This window comes from Pipistrellus hanaki, assembly GCF_964339955.1.
Source record: "Pipistrellus hanaki genome assembly, chromosome: 16".
Classification (NCBI taxonomy): Eukaryota; Metazoa; Chordata; class Mammalia; order Chiroptera; family Vespertilionidae; genus Pipistrellus; species Pipistrellus hanaki.
Genome location: NC_140518.1, coordinates 47,120,969 through 47,134,968, shown reverse-complemented (window position 1 = coordinate 47,134,968; position 14,000 = coordinate 47,120,969). Strand labels below are relative to the sequence as shown.

Here is a 14,000-nt window from a genome sequence, read left to right as displayed (position 1 = left end):
GTGGGTGTCAGCAGCACCCCTGGCCCCCACCCCTAAATGCGGGTATCTCTCCCCGTTGTGGCAACCCAAAATGCCTCCAGACATGCCCAAATGTCGCCCAGGGACAGAACTGCCCACGGCTGAGATCCCCGTCTCTAGGCACGAGCTGGACACTTTCAACATGGGTGTTTGTTTGTTTGTTTGTAGCTGAAGGAACCGCTGAGCTAAAGCCAGCCATCAACAAGGGATTTTTTAAAAATATTTTGTACCGATTTAAAAGAGGAAGCCTCACAAACACCAACGAGAGAATCACTGTAAGAGAAGTCCAAGTCCGTCCGAGTTCTGATCTTCCCCGCAATGTCTACTTTCATGGTGGTTTGGCTCTGTTTTGTTTTGTTGCTTGAGGATATAGAACATTCTAAGTATTGTCTCTCGAGTCTGGGGCGGGAGGAGAGGATTCTCTTTCTTATCCTCAGCCAGGGCTGCTTACTGCTCCGACAGAGAGGCCTGGTGTGAGCAGCTCCAGTGGCCTTCCCGGCCACAGGGGGGCGCCCTGCAGGGTCCCCACTCCAGAATAACCCACCTGAGAGGACAGACCTCCCTCCTCTGACTGGACGGACAGAAAATGACCAAAGCAGGGTCAGACGTGAGCAGAGTGAAGTCCATCAGCTACCCCTCACCCGCATGAGCCGCCTTGGCTAAGGGAAGTGCCCCCTCCCCCCACCCCCGACCTCATCACAGCCACGGAAGCCCTGGCCTCCTAAGGGACCCGCAGCCACGGCTGGAGTTCACGAGGACGCGGGGACACATGCAGGAGCGCTCCCTGCCGCAGCCGGATGCTCCCGGCTCGGCTCCTGCACCCGGGTCTGGTGAGGAAGGGCCCCGCCGGCGGTGGCTCTGCCGAGGGGCTGGGACACTGCAGGGAGCTGCCGGCCACGGGTCGCGGCAGGGTCACCTCGTGACATCCAAACACACAGCGGGCCCGGAGTCAGCCACACGACCACAGTGAGATCCACAGTGACACAGCAAGGCGGGCGGCCCGGGGGGCGGAGGACGGGCCCCAGCAGGGCCCTCCATCCCTGCAGAAGGTATCCTGGAAGCCACAGCCCCTCCTGCCCCTCCCGCCCTTCCCAGGGAGCCCACATGCCCCTGGCATTCTCAGTGGATTCGGGCAACAGGTACTGGCCAACTTTTGGTGAGAAGCCTGTGCCTGGCGCGGACTCAGAGCAGGTGTTTTGCACCCTCGCACCGGGCAGGAGTTTTACACCAAGGTGGCCCACTTCCTGCTCTGCCCGCTCGGACGGTCTCTGGTCAGCCCACAATACAGGCTAGAATCAGGGTGCTCCCACCCCCCGCCCGCCCGCCACACACACACACACACACACACACACACACACACACAAATAAAAAGCAGGGCTCCGAAACCAGTCTCAGCCTGGGTTTCCTTTGGTGAAATGGTGATGAGATTGTCCCCCAAGGTCAAGGGCGCTTCCAGGGCCCAGGCGCTCTGGCCCTCCCTCTGCTGATGCTAACACTGATGCTAACAGGGCCCCAGCACACCAGCACCCCAGGGAAAGCAGCAGGGGCCTGGCCGAGGAGGGGCCCCATCAGCTGGAGACCCTCCAAAATGTCCACTGGACAGTGGTCAGCTGCGGACAGTTTCTGGAAAACACTGCTTTCAAGGGTCCCTAAGTCCCATGACTAAAGAGGCGGCCAGCAGCTGCCCCAGGCCCCTGGATCTGTAACTCCCGCAGGACCGGCAGGTCTCCTCCTCCTGCACCCAACAACTGGGCCAAAGGGAGCTCTTCCTGGGAGTGGAGTCTGTGGAGGGCCTGTGTTTCCCACAATCCCCATCTCCTCCTGGGCTCCCTCCCCCTACCCCCAAGTGACGGAACTGCGGACCCCTTGCCTTGACCGGCACCAAGGGCCCAGCGAGCCCACGAGGTCAGCGCTGCTGCCTGCACGTATGCAGATGCACACCGTGTGCTCAAGGCAATAACAACAAGAAGCCAGCTGGCCTCTGGCCAGGGACGGGGCCAAGCCCTGCCAAAGGCTTCAACGAGGCAGGCAGAGAGCGGACCCCAGACGGGCCCAGCTGGACTCTGTAAGCTTAGGCATGCCCCCGGCCCTCCACAGACCTGGCCACGTGACTCCTCCTTCAGGGCCGGCAGGAGGCGGTGAAGGAAAGACTCACAGCACCTGGCACTAGCGAAGCTGGCAGATGTTAGCTGTTTTGACGACGCCCTTCAGTCCATGCAACAACCATAGGAGGCACGCCCATTTTTCAGATTAAAAAACTGAGGCTAGCCCTAGCTGATTTGGCTCAGTGGACAGAGCATCAGCCTGCAAATTGAAGGGTCCCAGGCTCGATTCCAGTCGGGCATGTACCTTGGTTGCGGGCACATCCCCAATAGAGGGCATGTAGGAGGCAGCCAATTAGTGATACTCTCTATCATTGGTGTTTCTATCTCTCTCCCTCTCCCTTCCTCTTTGACATCAGTAAAAATATATTTAAAAAAACAAAACAAACACAAAACTGAAGCTAACCATGAAGCACAGACGGACAGAAATGAAAGGTGAGAGACAAACCCACATCAGCGACAGAGCGGAGGGGCCCGGGGTTAGACCCTGAGCCACCACCAGCACTGGACATGGTGCCCACAGAACCCCACAGAAAACACGTGCCGAGCACGCATTCTGGGCCATAAAACAGATAGTAAACTTAAAAGAATTAGAAAGCATAAAAGTATGTTATTAATCTGTAACAGAATTACACTAGAAATCAATAACAGAAAGATACTAATTAAAGTATAATAATCCATGGGTTAAGGGGAAATTTAATGTGTTTTGAACTGAACAAGAATACAAAGTATCAGAAATTGTGGGATACAGGGCTAAGATGGAAATCTATAACTTACGAAATTTGTGCACTGTGGGGGGGTCTCTTAGCCCAACCTGCACCCTCTTGCAGTCTGGGAGCCCTCGGGAGATGTCCGACTGACAGCTTAGGCCTGCTGCCGCCTAAGCTGTCAGTCGGACATCCTTAGCGCTGCCTTGGAGGCCAGAGAGGCTTCCACCACCACTGCTGCCCTCACCAGCCATGAGCCCAGGTCAGGGCTTCTGGCTGAGTGATACTCCCCCTGGTGGACAGTGTGTGTCATAGCAACTGGTCTTTCGCCATTCAGTCAATCTGCATATTAGCCTTTTATTATATAGGATATTAATTTAAAAAAAGTCTCAAGTCAGTAGCATAAGCTTTATCCATAAAAAGTTAGAGGTAGAGGAGTAAATTAAACTCAAAGGAAGCAGAAAGAAAAAGTAAAAGACCCCAAATCAATCAAATTGAAAACAAAAATAGAGATGGAGGGAATAAACCCAAATCTTGTTCTTTGGGAAAAAATAAAACCAATACACTGCTAGCCATACTGACCAAGGGAAAACTGCCCAAACGACCACACCAGGAATGGAAGTGGAGCGTCCACAGGCCTCACATCGTGGGTAACAGGGCCACGAGAACACGCTCACACCACAGTCCAGCACTGCGGGGGAAACGGCTGTCCTGAAGCCACGGCCGCGACATCCGCTGTAGACAGAGCCCCTCAGCTACTGGAGGAGCTGGACCCAGTTTGGAACCTTCCAAAAGAGAGAGCTCCAGACCCGAAGGTTTCATGGGACAAACCCTACCTAACACTTCCGGAAGGAGTAACACCGTCCACAGACTCCCCCGGATACAGAATGGAGCACTGCCCTCGTACACGAAGAAGCCGGCATAACCTTAATACGAAGCCAGACAAAGACACTACAAGAACTCTACAAACCATATTCCTTAGGAACATGCCCGCCAAAGTAAGCCGCGTACACACACAGGACAGCGTGTCAGACCACGTGGGAGTCTCCGGGGAGGGCAGAGCTGGTCTGACCATCAGCAGAACGAGGAAAAGCCGGGTCGACTCCGTAGAGGCGGAAGAAACGGGCCCCCTAAGTGTAAGCGACTCCCCAAGATCGGGCCGAGGAGCCCAAGCCGGCTGCTTTGACTCTGATCCAAAGAGTACTTCCGACTCAAACCATGTCCTGAGAACCTCGCAAAGTAAGTCTTCCAATGAAAGGCCTGGCATTTATTCTAGAAGAGTGATGACACCAAAAGATTTTTAAAAACACTTTTGTATTGCCCTAGCTGATTTGGCTCAGTGGATAGAGCATTGGCCTGCAGGCTGAAGGGTCCTGGGTTTGATTCTGGCCAAGGGCACATGCCTGGGTTATGGGCTTGATCCCTAGTGGGGGGTGTGCAGGAGGCAGCCGATCCATGATTCCCTCTCATCATTGATGTTTCTATCTCTCTCTCCCTCTCCCTTCCTCTTTGAAATCAATAAAATATATTTTTTTAAAAAAACAAAACACTTTTGTATAGCAGGCAAGCATCTGGCACCGAAAGACAATCAACACATTCCAAATCCGCCACAGCTCAGCCTCCAATCACAAGCAGCCTCAACACTCCAGAATCCAGGGCTCTGCCTTCTAGAGGCTGCCTGGGGGGGGGGGGCACTCTGTATGAAGCCCCTCTGCATCCTGACCCCACTTTGGTCCTCGCCAGAGCCCCACTACTATCCCCGTTCTACAGACCAAGAAACTGGAGGGCCCTGGGACACCTACAGAGTGCCGCCACCCATCTGCTCTCGGGGAACAGGGACCTGATGTGCACGCATAAAGCCCCCCCCCCCCCGGCCCTCCAAGAAGCCAGCAGCCCTAGACCCCACTGGAGCAATCTTCTGAGTCCTGGGGGCGCTCCACCCTAAGGACAGCAGGTTGGCGGTCCCTGCTCCCACCCACTCACCAGTCAGCTTGCTGCCAAGCGGAGGAGCAAGGCTCTGCATCCCAGGGAGCCTTGGCCCATGAAGCTACAGCAGGTACACGCCACACCCCAGCAGGTGCCAAGACTGCACCACTGGAACAGGCTCAGAGAGCTGGCTGAGGGTACTGCACCCAACAGCCGCGCTGCTTGGCCACATGTGGTCACTGAGCACTTAGTGCTACATGAGTCATATTTTTACATCCCGGGTCAAATAAAATGTAATCTCATCGAGAGAACCATTGATTGGCTGCCTCCTGCACGCCCCTCACTGGGGATCGGGCACACAATCCAGGCATGTGACCTGACTGGGAATCGAACTGTGACCTCCTGGTTCATAGGTCGATGCTCAACCACTGAACCACACTGGCCAGGTGGATGTACCATATTTTTGTTTAATAATCCATGGAAGGACATTTTGGTTGTTCCCAGTTTGGGGCTATTATGAATAAAGCTGCTGTGACATTCGTGTATTTTTTAAAAGGAATCTCATCACTTCATTTGTTAAAATGCAGCTACTAGAGAAGTTTAAATCAGGTGGCACGTATTCCTTCTAGACAGCCGCCAGTGCTCCGGCCCCTGAGCCAGCGCCCCTGGCTGAGGAGGAGCCCTGAAGCTCCCTCAGGCCGGGGACCAGCAGCTTTTACAACCAGATTTTGATTGAGGAGGGAGGAGAGCTACCACATAAAATACATTTATGTGTTGGTTTATTTTTTTGAAGAAAAATCTCTTGGCAACAGGAAGCTTAACTGTACCAACAAGGGCAGGAGTGAAAAAACTGAACCTTAGTCAGTTAGGGTCACTGCGGCTGGTCCGTTCTGGCCAGCTGCACAGCCTCGGGCTCTGGGCAAGGCCGCCAGGGCTGACCCTCACCTGCTCTTCTTCTAAAGAGTGTGTGTGTGTGTGCGCATGTGTGTGTTTGTATTGGTTAATCCTCACCAAAGGACATTTTCCCATTGATTTTTGAGTGGGAGAGACGGAGGTGGAAGGCAGGCAGGAGTGGAGGAGAGACACATCAATTAGTTGCCTCCCACACGTACCCCAACCAGACCCCCAACCAGGCCGGGGATCCAACCTGCACCTCAGGTATACACCCTTGACTGGGAATTGAACTCACGACCCTTTGACGTGCAGGGCGGTGCTCTACCCACTGAGCCCACTGGCCAGGGCCACCTCCTGCTTCTAAGTCTAGACTATAGGCCTTGCGCAGACACCTGAGGGCAGGACTGGCCCTCCTGCAGTTCCACTCTTTCACACGGCACCCACCCCGGCGGGCACTGCTGAGGTCCTGTGGGCATTCCAAGCGCACTTCCACCTGCGACGTGCTGTGGTAGGAAACACACTGACCACGTGTGTCCGGGAGCGGATCCCCCGCCACCACTGACCACGTGTGTCCGGGACGCTCAGAGGCACTGACAAAGTACCATTCTAAGAGTCCCAGCTGTGGGCTCACCCCGGCTGATGCCCTTGATCTGGTGCTCGTCCCCCGGTCGGTCACTCTGGGACAGTGCCTGAGCGTACCCGCATGCTCTACCATCCATCCACCTGCACGCTACTCCTTTTTTAAAAAATATATATATATTTTATTGATTTTTTACAGAGAGGAAGAGAGAGGGATAGAGAGCTAGAAACGTCCATGAGAGAGAAACATCGACCAGCCGCTTCCTGCACACCCCCCACTGGGGATGTGCCTGCAACCAATGTACATGCCCTTGACCAGAATCGAACCTGGGACCTTTCAGTTCACAGACCGACGCTCTATCCACTGAGCCAAACCGGTTTCGGCAGCTACTCCTTTCTTTAAGAAATACATTTTATTGATTTCTGGGAGGAAGGGAGAGGGAGACAGAGAAAGAAACACCAACTATGAGAGAGAATCATTGACTGGCTGCCTCCTGCAGGCCCAACACTAAGAATGGAGCCCACAACCCGGGCGTGTGCCCTGACCACGAATCCAACTGTGACCTCCTCGAGCTGCATGTTATTCTTAAGGAAGAGTTTACTAAAAAAACAAATAAAAAACAGGCATCATCCTCTCTCCTGCTCCCACCACCCTCTGCAGAGCCCCGACTCCCACAGGCCAGCTCCCTCCGAGCTCCGCCCTGCCCTGCACCACTGCACCTGCCCAGGGTCTCAACACTCCCCCCCGCGGCACCGACCCGTTTTATCTCCTTCAGAAAGTGTTTCCGGTTTCCTGTGACCCTCACTAGAAGGAAAGCTGGTGAGAGCAGGCGCTTCTGTCCCCCACACAGGCTCTCCAAGCCCAGCTGTCTCCGCGGCGGGCGGAGGGGTGGACGAGCCGGCTGGAAGGTGCTGCCGGCGGAGCTGGCGGCCCCCGGGGAGGGCTGACTGGAGGGAGAAGAGAGGCCTCGGAGGCAGCTCGGGTGGACGGGAGGACGCAGGAGAGGGGAGCCACTGGAACTGGGAGCCCGGGCAGACGCCCGAAGGCGCGCTCTCGCCCCGGGCTGCAAAGGACGCCGCGGCCCGGCGAGCAGCCAGACACCGGCCGCCGCCCCGGCCAGCGCGGCCCCGCCCGCGAGGGGGCCGCCGTCCGCAGCCGGCGCCGCGGGAGCCCGCATGGGCGGCCCCACCGCGGCCCCACGCACAGGCCGCTTCACGCTCACGCTGAGGCTCAACCTCAGAGGCTCCCGCCTCATCCCAGGGCAGAGCCGCCACGCAGCGCTGAGGCTCGAGCGGCCGCGCCACCGCAGGGCCCCCCTCCCGCGCACGCGCACACGCTCTCCCCAGCCACTCGCCTCGGCCCGCCCCCGTTGCCTAGTGACGGTGGGCCCGCCCACCAGGCGTTGGAGGCGGCGCCCGGGGGCCGCAGGCTTCGCGGGCCGTCTCGGTCCCGGTCCCGGCTCCCCGCCGGCCCACCCGGACAGTACCTGCCTGAAGTCGATGTTGCCCAGGCCTCCGCAGCAGTCGGGCTCCGCCAGCGGCCTGCTCATAGGCTCTGCTCCCGGCAGATCCTCTGCTCTGGGGACCGCCTCTGGAGGGACCGCGCCGGGGCCTCGCAACCACCTGCCCCAGGACCGGCCCCATTGCGCCCGGGAAGCGCCTCCTGCCGGGGCGCTTTCCCGGTGACCCCAGCCTTTCCGGGGTTCCTGGGAAATGTAGTTTCTCGTCCCTGCGACGCACCACTTACCTAGAGCTCGCGAGCCGGCCTCTTGGGGAACCGAGAACTACAAGTCCCGGGATTATACACTGCAGGGACCGCCGGTTCCGAGGCGGAATCGCGGCAGTGTCCGCTGGGGTTGGGTCTCCCGCCTCGTCCCTTTGGTCCCGGCTCCCGCTGCCAGCCTACGTGGGGTCCGGTCCTTGCTGGCGGCGGCGAGGCCAGAGGCCAGCGGCTGCGGGTCGCAGGTATAAGTAGCTTCCCGCGCAGCCCCCGCGGCCGCGGCCTTGGCCCAGGCTCGGTCCCCGCCCCCTTCTGAGACCTGCGTTTGCCCAGAGGCCGTGCAGGCGGCGCACCCCCAGTAGCCTGCGGCCAAGGCTACTGCTCCGGTCCACGGGCCTCCGCCCCCAGGCCTCCACGATCCTGCTCCCCGCCAGAGACCTCCTCCACTCCTTCGTTTCTTCACTCATTCTCTCATCCACTCACCAGGGATTTGCGGCAATACAGTAGCCAACAACGCAAGGTTCAGGCCCACGCTGACTCCTAACGGAATATGAGACAAAAACGAACAAAGGATTATGACTTGGATAAGTACTAATGAAAAAACGGGGCTAAGAGTACCAAGGGATAGATGCCAGGCATGCGAAGTGTGGTGTAGGGCAGACTAGCAAGAGGGAATTGGGGGGACCTCGGATTCCAGAACAGCTGGTGGCTGCGGAAGAGGAAGAGTTGAGAAAAGTGGATTTTAGATGGCTGGGTCCCAGGAGGGCCTCTTTTGTAGCCGGGCATTACATATGTACATAAGAAAAGAGACCTCAGAGACTCCCATATTTTGCCCCATCACCCAGCCCCTGGGGATGGGACTTAACCAACGCCAGCTGCTTCCTGATGGAGGCTGCTCCCCGCTCTCCCTGCTGACCCTAGCACCCACCAGTCCTGAGCAGGTCACCCCCTGTGCTGACTGCTTTGCAGAAGGCCCACCTTCATCACATCAGGCTGGGCAGGCTTGAGAGCTGCGCTAACCAGCTCTGTGACTTTCAGTTTTTTCTAAGTAAAAGGACAAAACAGAGGGTAAAACTCAACACGGGCCTGAACTCAACACATAGCTAGGTAACCACTGTCCTTAACAGGGCTGGGTCCGCAGTAGGTGCTCCAGGGCTGGTTTGCCTATGACCTTTGTTACAAGGTCAGGTGATGCCCCAGGGTGGCCTGCTGGAACCAGAGCGATTCTGAGCCCACCGAGGAGGAGGGCTCTTAGGGAGCTTCCCCCTCCCCCCATCTCCATGTCTGCTTCACAGAAGCCCAAGTTCCCCTGGCCTACCCGGCTGCCCTGTTGTTTTTTTAAGCCAGGAAATGAGTTTATGTGTGTTTTGTTTATCTGGAACAGAGAAGGTAAACATCAGAGGTCAGACCAGAGCTGATGCAACTAGAGGCACCCACTCCACCTCAGCCTGCTCCCCCCCCCCCCCCCCCCCCCCCCCCCCCGTCTGTGGAAAGGAAGCACCCAGACGTGGAAGCCAGAATACAGCTTCCAGTGTCAGGGCGTGTTCAGATCCAAAGCCTCCTGCTGAAGAGAGTTCCGGCACAAGCCGGCCTGGCCTGCAAGTCCCCTGGTCAGAGCTGTGGGAAGCCATCCAGGCCAGCCTCTCACTAGACTGTTTGGTTCAGGGCATCCCTGGCAAACAGGGAAGTCACTTGTGCTCACACACCTCAAGTGGCGAAGGCTCACGCCCTCTAAGGCGGCCTGTCCCCTGTTTATTCATGGCACAGACCCCAAAGACTTAACAAACAGGCCTCCGGGCTCTGTGGACAAAAGGGCCACATGCTGACCTGGCAGCTCAGGGGAGGCCTGCGTGGCGGTCTTGCAAAGGATGTCTAGAATTAAACTTTAACTAACAGCAAGATGGTGGGTAGTCATGTCCTAGGCCTGTATCTCCTGACAAGGTCGACCTTTAGTTTAAAGAGCTTGCTGTCTTTTTGCATCTAAGATAACATATCATGGAAATGTCTGGGCAACTTGTAACTTCCCTTTTTTCCAGGCCCCTCAGGGCACAACCGAATTCCCTGGGTACCAGCACAGATACCACAAATTCCTTCATTGTTAAAAAAAAAGTATGTGTCTATTATTTTACTTTTTATCCAACCTAGAGGTCCTCCTCTTCCCCCCGCTCCCCCTCACTTTCTCTCGCCTCCCTAATCTGTCACCAGTGGATTTCATGTGACCTACCTGCATCTCCTCGGCTAGTCCAGGGAGCGCAGGTGAGAAACCGCCCTGCCCCAGGACACTGTCTCAATACGTTGACCTTCTGCTTCCCAGCAACTGTGGACAGTTTGGCTCAAATAAACACAAAAATTCTTTACAGGTTTGAATTTTTTTTTTTTTTACACTAAGACCCTCAAAGTTATCTCTCTCTACCCCTTGATACATCTTCAGATATGGAAGGCCATTTATCGTAGCTCACTGTCCATCCCAGGCAGACACCTGCAGGTGGCTCTCTCTCGGGCCAGGAGTTTGACCCTTGCTATGAGGGGGTCCAAGCTAGCAGCCATTTCTTCATTGCTTCCCTCTTCCCCTCCGTGGCACTGGATCTGGCTGCACGGCTCCCACAATCACTAAAACGGGCTTTTATTACTAAGATTAACATTAGCTCATTGGGTGGCTTTGAGTAAAATCTAAACCTTTCCCGACTCTGAATCTTTTCTGTTCGTAAAATGGGTATAATAATACCTTGAGCACAGACGAGATGAGGAGTAGAGACAATAGCATGTGCTTCTATGCACTTGGAGTAACACAGTTCTCCACGTCTTCTTCCTTCTGTGACACTCCCGGACACACGGGGGTGTGGGGTCAGCCCAGCACGGGGCCCAGGAGAGCTGGGTGACAGGGACACCGCTGCCATCAGCTCCTTATTAATAAGAGGAAAGGAGCAAAGGGGGCAGGAGGCAGGCATGCCACCTGTGGCAGATTCCCGGAGAACGCTCAGCCAGCTCTGAGGAGGAAAGTTAACCTTTGCTTCGCAGATCTGCTGTCCAGGGAACTCCGGGTCCAAGGCCTGAGCTGAGCTTGTGGGGAGGCTCTGACCTTCACATCTCCTCCTGTGGCGGCCCCTGAGGGCCCCCCAGGCCCTGGGGTTGGGCTCTGTAGCCCCCCTCTCCCCTGTCAGTCAGCGTGGGGAAGTCAGACTACAGTTTTAACCAGACACTGAGCAGGCTGCAAGCGGCCCCTGCCCCATTTTTTTCATTCCCCCCTCTTGTTCCACAAGCTATTCTTAAACCTGGGAGATTACAAAAGGCTCAGGAATTAAGGATAAGTTTGATGACCACTCTAGCTACTTCCTGCTGAAGGGGGGTGACAAAAAAGGGGGTTCAGTCTCCTGAGTCTTCCCCATCTTCCCCAAGGGGGTCATCCAAGTAGCAAAGGCAGAGAAATTCTTCTCCCGGTATCAGTCTGGGGTTCTGGCGACACTTGTATGAAGACAGAATAAAATGGTTAGAAAAGACCAAAAACGGCCGAGACCAGTGTGGCTCAGTGGATAGAGCGTCGGCCTGCGGACTGAAAGGTCCCGGGTTCGATTCCCGTCAAGGGCATGTATTATACCTTGATTGCGGCACATCCCCAGTGGGGGTGATGCAAGAGGCAGCTGGTCGATGATTCTCTCTCATCGATGTTTCTAACTCTCTATCCCTCTCTCTTCCTCTCTGTAAAAAATCAATAAAATATATTAAAAAAAAAAAAAAAAAAGAAAAGAAAAGAAAAGAAAAGACCAAAAACGATAATTATCCAGATAGGAGGGGAGAAGGAGATCCAGGCTTGAAGTTGATCCATGGGGGTAGTTCAGGTCAGAGGTCACCTTCCACTCTGGTGCTGGTTGTCCAGCCGGTGAGCTGCTTTTACCTGGGAGTGGTGGGTCCAGATGTTCAGTCCTGCAACTTGGAGAGCTGAGGGGGTGGTCAGTATGACTGGATAAGGTCCCTTCCAGGTTGGCTTATGGGGTTCTTTTTTCCACTCTGACCCATACTGGTCCCCAGGCTTGTGAGGGTGCACAGCTGTCCCTGCCATATAAAACTTCAGAAGAGAGATCCACAGCCTGAACTGAACTCGTGGGGAGGCTCTGACCTATACATCACACACACCCCCGCCCCCAGGGCGGACCCTGAGGGTCCCCCAGCTCTGCCCAGGTCCGTCACTCCCCGCCCCCCCTTCCCCTCACCCCCCAGCCACCACCACCATTTTCCTTTTCAATCCGAGCAGCTTCCCCAGAAAGCTGCCACTTCACACCCCGCAGGGAGCCACGGGCCCAGTCCCTGCAGATCGCTGCGGGGAGGAACCCACCAGAGGGGAGATGGGCACAAGGGCAGGGAAGTTGGGGTGACCAGGGAGGGTGCCTGTCATTCACACCTGGGAACAGAGGTCTTTGGCTAGAACAGGCGGAGCCATGGCAGGCCACAAAGTGTGGGAGTCTGTAACCCCGTGAACAAGGGCTCCCTCTCTGCTGCTCTAGCTGCTCTTGCTGCTCTTGGCTCTAGTGCAGTGATTCCCAAAGTGGTCTATATCGACCCCCAGGGGTCTATGACAACCTGCAAGGGGTCTACGTCAGAGAAAAAAAAATTTGGGGGTCCATGAAATGAAAATGGGGGTCCACGATAGTGGATCTCAACATACACTGATAGTACCTATTTACTTACATCATATTATCTTATAATATAAAAACATATACATTATTTATAAAAGTACCTATGAAGTAAAAAATTTATTATATATGTTTATAAAATTGTGTAAGTTGTAGGATAAAAACCTGTACATAATGATATACCAGTATCATCTTGTTATAAGCATACGCGCAGTAAACATTCTTGCCAATTTTTGTCTCAAAGCTTCGCGAACTTGCACCGACTTGTTCAATTCGTCACTCTATAAATATGAATGTGAGAAAAATACGTTCATTCGTTTCCTGAATCTTGAATAGGAAAGTGCTGAGAAAATATTTAAAAAAATATAAACTGGTAGTTTATCATACAAATTATAGTGAATCAGTGTTATTTTGTTTGAGAATGCCGGAGAAAAGTAGGTACGTTATTTTTTATTAAATTTTAACACTAAACTTCACTACAGTTAGAAATTTACAAAAAAATCAATATCAGGTAAGTAGGGGGTCTACCCAAAACCGAAAAACATGGCAAGGGGTCTACGGCACAAACAAGTTTGGGAACCTCTGCTCTAGTGCATTTGCCTGTGTGGCCCGCGGCCACGTGGACCCGCACACAGTGGACTAACGGACTGCACCTGGGAATGCGTAGACCGAGTTTGCTGGACTGGACTCGGCTCCCACGTGGAGCGGAAACTCCGGGCCCTGGCTCTGGCTGCAGCTCTGCTGAAGGCCCAGCTGCACTGTGTCCTTGGCGGGCTGCGGGAAATGAGACCTCGGGAACGGGCTTCATTCCACAGAAACAGCCCTTCCTGCAGGACCTCATCCCCCCGGTGGGGGGAGGGTCAGCAAGTGTGGACGGAAGGGTTCACATGCTGACCTGACAGCATGGGGGGGCCTCCGGGGCAGTCTTGCAGACTCAGACCTAAAGGATGGTCTGAAACTAAACTTTAATTAAAGCAGTGATGGTGGGTAGTCACCTCCTAGGCAGGTATCTTCCCTGACAAGGTCAACCTTTACCTTAACTGAGCCGGTCTGTCTTTTTTAATCTAAGATAACACACCCTTGAAATGTCTGGGTAACTTGTAACTTCCCTTTTTCTGGAGCCCCTGGGGCACAACCAAATGAGGTAGGCGCCAGGACAGATACCACAATTCCTTCATTGTTATCATGTTAATTGTTCCTTCACCCACCTAAGTATGTGTCCATCATTTTGCTTTTTGTACATTCCTAGGGGGTCCCTCCCCGCCCCCCGCCCCCACTTGGCTTTCTCCCGCCTCTTTAGTCCATCACCAATGGATTTCATGTAACACACCTATGTCCCTCCTCTAATTGCAATGTATAAATACAGATGTAACCCGCCAACCTCCAGAGCGTTATCTCAACTCTTTGAGGTTCTGCTTCCCGGCAT

At 54.8% G+C, this 14,000-nt stretch overlaps 2 protein-coding genes across 8 annotated transcripts in view; both read right to left on the bottom strand.

The window, feature by feature from the left end:
* The window catches only part of PEMT (phosphatidylethanolamine N-methyltransferase), a 43,323-nt gene extending 34,071 nt beyond the window's left edge, over positions 1 to 9,252 (bottom strand). Inside the window, exons 1-2 of one of the 7 annotated variants that reach the window (XM_084861570.1) lie at positions 9,044 to 9,252; positions 8,430 to 8,486 (exon numbers count right to left, since the gene is read on the bottom strand). Coding sequence is in view for 3 of the 7 variants with exons in the window: in XM_084861565.1 (XP_084717691.1) it covers positions 6,985 to 7,482 (498 nt within the window). In the remaining 4 variants the exon portion in view is untranslated. Of the gene's footprint in view, positions 1 to 6,984; positions 7,535 to 7,713; positions 8,114 to 8,429; positions 8,507 to 9,043 lie in introns of those variants that run through there. The other 6 variants (XM_084861569.1, XM_084861568.1, XM_084861566.1 and 3 more) reach the window with 6 other exon arrangements.
* The window catches only part of SHMT1 (serine hydroxymethyltransferase 1), a 1,020,383-nt gene that overhangs the window by 342,626 nt on the left and 663,757 nt on the right, over positions 1 to 14,000 (bottom strand). The window lies entirely within an intron of this gene.